Source organism: Epinephelus moara, chromosome 12, assembly GCF_006386435.1.
Source record: "Epinephelus moara isolate mb chromosome 12, YSFRI_EMoa_1.0, whole genome shotgun sequence".
Classification (NCBI taxonomy): domain Eukaryota; kingdom Metazoa; phylum Chordata; class Actinopteri; order Perciformes; family Serranidae; genus Epinephelus; species Epinephelus moara.
In genome coordinates, this window is record NC_065517.1 from 42,708,721 (window position 1) to 42,718,871 (window position 10,151).

General features: G+C 42.9%; 2 protein-coding genes and 1 long non-coding RNA gene across 5 annotated transcripts in view; 2 read left to right on the top strand and 1 right to left on the bottom strand.

Moving 5' to 3' along the window:
- The window catches only part of vipas39 (VPS33B interacting protein, apical-basolateral polarity regulator, spe-39 homolog), a 9,566-nt gene extending 2,478 nt beyond the window's left edge, over positions 1-7,088 (top strand). The window contains exons 3-19 of the mRNA XM_050057480.1: positions 287-392; positions 482-619; positions 733-771; positions 1,032-1,096; positions 1,930-1,986; positions 2,096-2,188; positions 2,270-2,303; positions 2,937-3,039; positions 3,145-3,172; positions 3,296-3,369; positions 4,009-4,084; positions 4,211-4,345; positions 5,327-5,368; positions 5,449-5,625; positions 6,326-6,415; positions 6,573-6,677; positions 6,753-7,088. Coding sequence (XP_049913437.1) covers positions 287-392; positions 482-619; positions 733-771; positions 1,032-1,096; positions 1,930-1,986; positions 2,096-2,188; positions 2,270-2,303; positions 2,937-3,039; positions 3,145-3,172; positions 3,296-3,369; positions 4,009-4,084; positions 4,211-4,345; positions 5,327-5,368; positions 5,449-5,625; positions 6,326-6,415; positions 6,573-6,677; positions 6,753-6,773 — 1,383 coding nt within the window. The 3' untranslated portion in view covers positions 6,774-7,088. The remainder of the gene's footprint in view (positions 1-286; positions 393-481; positions 620-732; positions 772-1,031; positions 1,097-1,929; positions 1,987-2,095; positions 2,189-2,269; positions 2,304-2,936; positions 3,040-3,144; positions 3,173-3,295; positions 3,370-4,008; positions 4,085-4,210; positions 4,346-5,326; positions 5,369-5,448; positions 5,626-6,325; positions 6,416-6,572; positions 6,678-6,752) is intronic.
- On the bottom strand, positions 3,392-3,983 carry LOC126398329 (uncharacterized). 3 transcript variants are annotated; one of them, XR_007570759.1, is made up of 3 exons: positions 3,920-3,983; positions 3,524-3,831; positions 3,392-3,479 (listed from the first exon to the last, which is right to left on the bottom strand). It is a non-coding gene; the product is annotated as an uncharacterized LOC126398329 (long non-coding RNA). The 3 variants fall into 3 exon arrangements; XR_007570760.1 differs by lacking the exon at positions 3,392-3,479 and having other exon boundaries at positions 3,503-3,699; positions 3,744-3,831; XR_007570758.1 differs by lacking the exon at positions 3,392-3,479 and having other exon boundaries at positions 3,503-3,699; positions 3,744-3,787; positions 3,920-3,979.
- Positions 7,089-7,357: 269 nt separating the features above from the next.
- LOC126398294 (probable G-protein coupled receptor 132) overlaps positions 7,358-10,151 on the top strand; it is a 5,176-nt gene continuing 2,382 nt past the window's right edge. The window contains exon 1 of the mRNA XM_050057508.1: positions 7,358-8,036. The gene's annotated coding sequence lies outside the window, so the exon portion shown is untranslated. The remainder of the gene's footprint in view (positions 8,037-10,151) is intronic.

The window sequence follows — 10,151 nt, forward strand, 5'->3', positions numbered from 1 at the left end:
GTGTAACCCTCAGGTGTGTCAGTCACCTGTGTAACCCTCAGGTGTTTCAGTCACCTGTGTAACCTTCAGGTGTGTCAGTCACCTGTGTAACCTTCAGGTGTGTCAGTCACCTGTGTAACCCTCAGGTGTGTCAGTCACCAGTGTAACCCTCAGGTGTGTCGGTCACCTGTGTAACCTTCGGGTGTGTCGGTCACCTGTGTAACCTTCAGGTGTGTCGGTCACCTGTGTAACCCTCAGGTGTGTCGGTCACCTGTGTAACCTTCAGGTGTGACGTTGTGTTTGTCAGTTAAAGGAGTCGCGGCAGGCGGTGAACAGCATCCGGCGCCTGGTGGAGGATGATGATGATGATGACGAGGTGGTGAAGGTCAGCTGGAGCGGGGAACCTGTTGGGAGTAAGACTCTTATTACTGTTAATCACCTGTGCAGAATCCTGAGCTGCGATTGGCTGCTGGGTGTGAATCATTGTCCTGTGTGTCCTCAGGTATCTCCTGGTCTGTCAGTGAGACAGCAGCGTCCAGTCAGAGGACAGACAGAGAGCCCGCCTTCCCCAAAATCAGCACAGAGACAACGACGCTCAGCAAGAGTAACTCAGGGTACTCTCTGAGCTCTCTGTTCAAAGGTGAGACAGGTGGACAGACAGGTGGACAGACAGGGGGACAGACGGGGACAGACAGGGGGACAGAGGTGTGAGACAGGAACATGAATGAAACAGTTGTCTCTGTGTCTCTGCAGGAAAAACTAAAGGAGGGAACTTCCAGTCGTTCACTGACTGTGAGTCTGAAACTACTGAACACTGTGTGAATGAGTGAGGGAGGGAAGGTGAACGGATGAGGATGAGTGGGTCAGAGAGTTAATGTTGGAGGAGAGAGTGAGCAAATGAACTGGTAAATGAATGAGTGACTTAAAAATGAAAGCATGAATGGACGAATGAGTGAATAGATTGACGAATGAATTAAGTGACTAAGTGAGTGAATCAGTGAGTAAACAGATGAATGAATCAGACTGATGTTGATATTTTTTGTGTGTGTTAGCGTTCAGTGACTCGTCGGTTCGACTCTACGCTCCTGAACTCCGAAAACCCAAATCTGAATACAAGGTAACAACAAGAAGATAGTCTGATTAAAGACTGATAATCTGACTAAAGACTGATAAACTGATTAAAGACTGATAATCTGACTAAAGACTGATAAACTGACTAAAGATTGATAATCTGATTAAAGACTGATAATCTGACTAAAGACTGATAATCTGATTAAAGACTGATAAACTGACTAAAGACTGATAAACTGACTAAAGACTGATAATCTGACTAATGATTGATAATCTGATTAAAGACTGATAAACTGGCTAAAGACTGATAAACTGACTAAAGACTGATAATCTGACTAAAGACTGATAAACTGGCTAAAGACTGATAAACTGTTTAAAGACTGATAATCTGACTAAAGATTGATAATCTGACTAAAGACTGATAAACTGACTAAAGACTGATAATCTGACTAAAGACTGATAAACTGATTAAAGACTGATAATCTGATTAAAGACTGATAATCTGACTAAAGACTGTTAATCTGATTATAGACTGATAAACTGATTAAAGACTGATAATCTGATTAAAGACTGATAATCTGACTAAAGATTGATAGTCTGATTAAAGACTGATAATCTGACTAAAGACTGATAAACTGGCTAAAGACTGATAAACTGACTAAAGACTGATAATCTGAATAAAGCTTGATAATCTTATTAAAGACTGATAATCTGACTAAAGACTGATAATCTGATTAAAGACTGATAAACTGGCTAAAGACTGATAAACTGACTAAAGACTGATAATCTGAATAAAGATTGATAATCTGATCACAAACTGTGAGGCTGCATTTCCTTTTTTTCTGGTGTACTAATGATGATGTCATCATGTGATGTCAGGATTATGTCAGTGATTGGTCACCTGAGGAGACAGTCCACAGGATGCAGCAGGGAAAGGTAACGCCCCCACCTGTCCGTCAACATGTCTGTGGCTCTGTGATTGGCTGGAGGGGGAGTGTCACAGTGTGTAGTGTCACAGTGTGTATTTGTACTGTGTGTGTTGCAGGTTGTATCTCTGGAGAAGTTTCGGTCTCTTCAGGACAAACTGCTGCTGCTGGATTACGCCGTCAGCGCACACGATGGAAACGTCATCACTGCTGTAACTTTATTTACAACCTGACCCTCAACATTATCTAAACTTTATCAACACCACCTGACAACATGTTTTTTTTTCTTACAGGTGTTAATTTGTTTGAAGAGGACTCTGAGTAAAGGTGAGTCCGCTGGTACAGACTCTGTACCGTGAGACAGGACATGTCGTTAGGGAGGTAACGTTAGCTTTAACCCAGGGTTTTCAGGGTACACTGCCGCGCTAACTGCACACCTGACCTGCTCCAGGCAGGTTACATTGGAGATATCAGAATTAAAGCTCCGCCTACTGACCGATCAGTTCTGTTGGAAAATGGCGTGTGTAGTACTAGTCAGACCTGGTCCTGGATCAGTCTGATCTGGTCCTGGATCAGTCAGTCTGATCTGGTCCTGGATCAGTCAGACCTGGTCCTGGATCAGTCAGACCTGGTCCTGGATCAGTCAGATCTGGTACTAGGTCAGTCAGATCTGGTCCTAGATTAGTCAGATCTGGTCCTGGATCAGTCAGATCTGGTACTAGGTCAGTCAGACCTGGTCCTGGATCAGTCTGATCTGGTCCTGGATCAGTCAGTCTGATCTGGACCTGGATCGGTCAGACCTGGTCCTGGATCAGTCAGACCTGGTCCTGGATCAGTCAGACCTGGTCCTGGATCAGTCAAATCTGGTCCTGGATCAGTCTGATCTGGTCCTGGATCAGTCTGATCTGGTCCTGGATCAGTGTGTCTGGTGTTGTTGACTCTTTGTGTTTCTCTGTTCAGAGGTTTTGTTTCGGGAACTGGAGTCCAGACAGACGGCTCTGAGACACTTCATCCACTATCTGACTGAAACCAAAGACCAGAGGCTGCTGCTGGAGCTGCTCAGGTCTCTGCTCACACCTCTACCTGTATCTGTGTGAACACCTGGACACACCTGGGTAACGTACATGTACAGTATTTATCTGATGTGTCTTCTTCCTGTCCTCCTCAGAGCTCTGGGCAGGACAGAGGACGCAGCGGTACGTTCACACACTATAAACACACCAGCAGTACGCAGTACTGCTACACATCTAAAGTATCAAAGGTACAAATCAGACCAACAGGAAGCTGATGTCATTTCCTGTGTGTCTTAATGGCAAAAGCTGCTACAGTACAAAGAACACCTGAGCATTGCAGACGAAAACAAGAGGCGGGACTTCCTGAAGACCTGCATCAGGTGAGAGACTCCTGCAGGCAAGCGTACTACAGCACGTATACTAATACTTTATACTGATACTCTGAGCTGATGAAGTGTACTTACTTTGACACGTATGCTGATACTCTGACCTGATGAAGTGTACTTACTTTGACACATATGCTGATACTCTGACCTGATGAAGTGTACTTACTTTGACACGTATGCTGATACTCTGGCCTGATGAAGTGTACTTACTTTGACACGTATATTAATACTCTGACCTGTTGAAGTGTACTTACTTTGACACGTATATTAATACTCTGACCTGATGAAGTGTACTTACTTTGACACGTATGCTGATACTCTGGCCTGATGAAGTGTACTTAATTTGACACGTATATTAATACTCTGACCTGATGAAGTGTACTTACTTTGACACGTATATTAATACTCTGACCTGATGAAGTGTATTTACTTTGACACGTATGCTGATACTCTGGCCTGATGAAGTGTACTTAATTTGACACGTAGACTGATACTCTGACCTGATGAAGTGTACTGACTTTGACAAGTATATTAATACTCTGACCTGATGAAGTGTACTTACTTTGACACGTATATTAATACTCTGACCTGATGAAGTGTACTTGCTTGGGCTCATTGATTGTTTCTTTCCAGTCTTCCGTTTTCTCCGGAGGACTCTGCTCATGTTCAGGATCACTACACTCTGCTGGAGAGACAGATCATCATCGAGGTCAGGAATGCAAAACCAGTTTGATTCCGTCACCCAGCCCACTTTACCTATCCCAGTGTGCCAAAAATGAACCCAGGAGTCATTCAGGTGCTATCCCAGTTTAACTCCAGTTTGCCTTGTTGCCAGGCAACTGACCGGCAGGCTGAGCGCGGAGGGAAGGTGGAAATCTTCCAGAAGTTTCCTAGAAGAGCTTCGATTCTCAACATGCCGCTGATCACCACCCTGTACTACTGCTGCTTCTATCACTACACAGAGTCTGAGGTCAGTTTAACTAAACCAGACTGTAGTGGTTTCCACCACTACACAGAGTTGAACCAGATCAGTTGAACCAGATCTGTTGAATTACATCAATTGAGCCAGATTAGTCAAACCAGATTAGTTAAACCCGATTACTTGACTCAGATCAATTGAACCAGATTAGTTTAACTAGATCAGTTGAGCCAGATTAGTCAAACCAGATTAGTTAAACCAGATTACTTGACTCAGATCAATTGAACCAGATTAGTTGAACCAGATTAGTTTAACTAGATCAGTTGAGCCAGATTAGTCAAACCAGATTAGTTGAACCAAATCAGTTGACCCAGATCAGTTGAACCAGATTAGTTGAACCAGATCAGTTGAACCAGATTAGTTGAACCAAATCGGTTGAGCCAGATTAGTCGAACCAGATTAGTTAAACCAGATCAGTTGAACTAGATCAGTTGAGCCAGATTAGTTAAACCAGATCAGTTGAACCAGATTAGTCAAACCAGATTAGTTAAACCAGATTACTTGACCCAGATCAGTTGAACCAAATCAATTGAACCAGATTAGTTAAACCAGATTACTTGACCCAGATTAGTTAAACCAGATCAGTTGAACTAGATCAGTTGAGCCAGATTAGTTAAACCAGATTACTTGACCCAGATTAGTCAAACCAGATCAGTTGAACCAGATCAGATGAGCCAGATTAGTCGAACCAGATCAGTTGAGCCAGATCAATTGAACCAGATTAGTTAAACCAGATCAGTTGAACTAGATCAGTTGAGCCAGATTAGTCAAACCAGATCAGTTGAACCAGATTAGTTAAACCAGATCAGTTGAACCAGATTAGTTAAACCAGATCAGTTGAACCAGATCAGTTGAACCAGATTAGTTGAACCAAATCAGTTGAGCCAGATTAGTCGAACCAGATTAGTTAAACCAGATCAGTTGAACCAGACTGGTTGAACCAGATCAGTTGAACCTGCCTTCTGTTTGCAGGGAACCTACAGCAGTCCACTGAACATCCGTCAGACCTTTAAGGTGAGAGGAGACATTTTTTAATCATATTGAAGGTAAATGTTTTGTCATCAATGTCTGACCTCGTTGACCTTTGACCCCAGATTTCGGAGAAGCAGTACTTTGTGACGGCGTTGGCGGCGCGGGCGAAGCTGAAGGCGTGGTTGGACGTAGATGCTCTATTCACCAGCAGGAACTGGCTCGGCTTCACCAAGAAGAAGTCACCCCTCAGCTTCCAACGAGTCGTCGACATCCTGCAGAAAAACTCTGCCCCCACACAGGTGAGGTGGGCGCGGCCAAAATAACATTACTCACAATAAAAACAGGTGTTGTCCAGGTGTTTGATTGGCAGGAGGAAGAGGTAAAAAAAGAGAGGTGTGTTTTTACAACAGGTGTGTTATGTGATTGACAGGTGTGTTATGTGACTGACAGGTGTGTTATGTAATTGACAGGTGTGTTATGTAATTGACAGGTGTGTTATGTGATTGTTAAGTGACTGACAGGTGTGTTATGTGACTGACAGGTGTGTTATGTGATTGTTATGTGATTGACAGGTGTGTTATGTGATTGTTAAGTGACTGACAGGTGTGTTATGTGATTGACAGGTGTGTTATGTGATTGTTATGTGATTGACAGGTGTGTTATGTGATTGACAGGTGTGTTATATGACTGACGGGTGTGTTATGTGACTGACGGGTGTGTTATGTGACTGACGGGTGTGTTATGTGACTGACGGGTGTGTTATGTGATTGACGGGTGTGTTATGTGATTGACGGGTGTGTTGTGTGATTGACAGGTGTGTTGTGTGATTGACAGGTGTGTTGTGTGACTGACAGGTGTGTTGTGTGACTGACAGGTGTGTTGTGTGATTGACAGGTGTGTTGTGTGATTGACAGGTGTGGTGTGTTATGTGACTGACAGGTGTGTTGTGTGACTGACAGGTGTGTTGTGTGACTGACAGGTTTGTTGTGTGATTAACAGGTGCTGCAGGACTACGTGGCGCTGGTTGATGATGCGGAGCTGAGGATCACTTTGGCTCAGAAACATAAATGTCACGACATCGTCATCAACGTGAGACTGTTTACATTCTTACTGCTCTCTGATTGGACGATTATTTAATGAACCACTCAGAATCAAATGTCCTCTGTGAAACCTGACACCTGTTGATATTACTGATGCAATGTGTTACTGTGATGTCATGATGACTACGTGTCTCTGGGCCAATCAGACGTACCGGGACCTGAAGGACCGGCAGCAGTTGCTAGGATACCGGGCGAAGGTGGAGAGAGGGTCGGCGGAGGAGAGGAAGATTGATGAGCTGCTCAACAACCAGGTGAGGAGGAGGAGGAGTCATCTTCATCGTCTTCCTCCTGTGACCTGTCTCACGTCTTTTCTTCTTCTCTTTCAGCAAATCCGGTGGAAGAACTGAACGTTTAACTAAAGACTTTTACTTTGAAAGAAAAGAGGCTGTTTCCTGTGCGAAGAGATGAGCTGTCACCGTGACAACAGGAACGTCTGTCAGATCACACCCGCTTCATCCTCACTGGTTGCAGAGAGGAGTGTTCAGATTGTCCCCGCCCACAGAATTCTGGGTGGGTGGGGTTTATATTTCTGCTGAGTCATCTCAGAGCCATCTCAGAGCCATCACAGAGTCGTCGGCGAGTCAGCGACGAGACATCACAGAGTTATTGCCGAGTCGTCACTTCAACATTCCTAAAACAATAAAGTCATTTAAAAATGTGAATCAAGTCTTTTTATACTGGAGGAGGAGAGAAGGAGGAAGGGGGGGAGGAGAAAGGAGGGAGGGGAGGAGGAAGGAGGGAGGAGATGAGAAAGGAGAGAGGAGAGGGGTAGGAAGGAGGGAGGAAAGGGGTAGGAAGGAGGGAGGAGAGGGGTAGAAAGGAGGGAGGAGAGGGGTAGAAAGGAGGGAGGACATGAGGAGGGGAGGAAAGGAGGGTAGAGAAAGGGAGGTGGAGAAGAAAGTGAAAAAAGAGGAAGGAGGAATGTAAAGGAGGAAATACAGAGAAGAGGAAAACGAGATAGCAAAGGAAAGGAGGGGAAGAGGAATTATTGAAAGAAAAGAGGAGATAGAGAAGGAAATGAGGTGATTGAGGAGGTAGAGAAGGAAGTAAGGAGGGAGAGAATGAAAGGAGTAGATGAAGAAGGCAAGGAGGAGAGGAGGAACAGGTAGAGAAGGAAAGGAAATGTGGAGTAAGAAATGAGGGGAAGAGGAATTATTGAAAGGATGAGGAGATGGAGGAAGAAGAGAAAGAAGAGGTCCAGACAGAAGGAAATAAGGGGGTAGAGAAGGAGAGGAGGAGACAAAGAAGGAAGGAGCAGACAAAGAAGGAAAGGAGGAGAGAGGTGGAGGAGAGGAGGAGTTGTCCTGCAGTAACAAAACGCGGCCACAAGATGGCGGCGGTTTCTTTCAACATTTCTAAGTTGATGGTAGTTCTGTTAATATGACGTCACTCAGTGATCGCCGATCTATCAGAGTGATTATTGATGATCAATTCTGATCAGCTTCCGGTTGTTTTTCCATCAGAAGATGAAGCGATGAATTAAAGATGAATGAATGATGCTCCTCCTGGAGTCTCTGCTGTCACGTGACCCGCAGCGGCACCCGTCACGTCACTTCATTGAGAGTCAGACGGCACGAGGAGGAGACACACGGAGGATGCACGCGACCGCGGTGAGTTTTTACTTTTTAATTAAATTTACTATCAAAGGTTCACACATGCGTAACTTTACACGGTATCAGAGTATCATCTCAGTACTCGGATACTCGAGTACACAGAGTATTACTGTCATATTTAATATCAATATATTATCAATACAAACAGCTATCACATGATGATCATAAAATACTTGAGTAATATATCTGTGATATTTATACTTCACACACAGTCAGAGTCTCTGTTGTAATAATCAATAATCAATGAATCATTTATTAATTCTCTATAAATATAAAAACAGTTAAGCAGGTTGTGATAAATATATATTAATATTAATAACAACAACGGAAGCAGTGGGGAAACACAAACACTGGTCAAATGTGATAAATAAAGATTATTGATTTACTTATTGATATTTATGATCAGTGTATTAACAACAAACAGCAGTCCGACATTAATAAACTGATTTTACATAAATAGATTTTTTCAGTATAACTAAAATATATTCAATAATGGATAAAATCTCTATAATATGAACATAATATTTTACTGTAATATAAAATATGAAATACTTTATAAATACTTTGATAAATAGATATATGGGGGGGGCACTGCTTTGACACTCACAAGACAAAAATAACTTCTATAATAACGTGATCATGTATTGATACTGCAGATCAATAATATAAATAACAACAGTAATCGTCTGCTGTCGTTTGAGCTTCTTATTAAACAGTTAATCAATAAATTTGCTTCGTGCGTGAACCGATCGATGATCAATAATATTCAGACAAACATGTTTGTTTTTGAAGCATCTGTTGTTCATCATTATTTAATTCATGTTTCAGCAAAAGAGGTCAGTGATCAATAATTCAAACTCAGCCCTGCCCACCTCCAACATTCAGAGCACCTGATTGGACGCTGCTGTCAGTCACAGTTTGATTGACAGATGTTTTAAAAACAACTTTAATTTATTCAGTCTGTTAAAATTTAATTATTGATCAGAGGTGGACGGACATGAACTCATACGTCGCTGATCTTCTGCTGCTCTTCGTCGGGAGTCACAGCTGCCGCGTGGAAAAGATGTTTTTGTTCGTTTTTCAGACACAATGAGGTCAGAGAGTAACGAGCCAATCACAGCACAGCTGCTGTTTCCAGTAGAGACAAAGAACATCAGAGAGGATGATGGGAGATTAGTGTCAAACAGCTGCTTTTATCTTTATGCTGAATTAGATGACTGAACTTGAGGATGACACACACACACACACACACACACACACACACACACACTCACACACTTCTGTGGTTTTGATTCTTTCCTGGTTCAATAAAATAAAATCACAAATATTTGTTATTAATTTTTTCTCAGTTTAAAACAATTAAAAAGGAAAAACAATCACATGTTTTAATAAAAAGTCAAATGATTGAACTATTGTATGAAAACCACGTATCTCCAGGTCAGACAGTGACGCACTGAATCTGGAGATATATGGTTTCCAGCAGACGTTTCAAAACCTGACACCCAGAAAGAGTCTGAGAGACGTTATTGTGGCGGGGAATTCCTGCTGACTGTCAGACAGGAAACTGAAACACTGATGGAACATTTCAAACAGTGATTCAGGTCCTGATGCACATTTTATTTTCTCGGCAGCGACAGGAAGTCAGTCGTCATCGACTGATCGGACGATGATGATTAAAACTGACAAACTTTAATCTGATGTGAAAATCAAAAGCCATAAGATGACTTCTCGGAAACAATCTGAGGCGCTGTCTGTGAGACCACATGATAACAACAATTAGTAACAGACGGTGATAAGTGAGGAAATGTGTCACTGAAGACTGAAGAGTTTATCGGCTCAGATAATCAGTTCAGATTTTCTTCATTGAGTCGAAGTTATCAAACGTCCCTGAGACATTTTTTTTTAAAGTTGTCAGTCTGACACCGTCTCCACCAAACCCTTTCAGTCCAGTCCCTTTGGAACCAGCAGTAAGCCTTCAGACATGGTACCTAGACCCTGGGTCTGTTCAGACAGTCCTCTTCAATGTGGGCGGGGTTGTTGTCACTCACTGCTCCGTCCAGCACTCGCTGTATTTCCTCATCAGCGGTGACACAGATGGAAGTCTGCACCTGG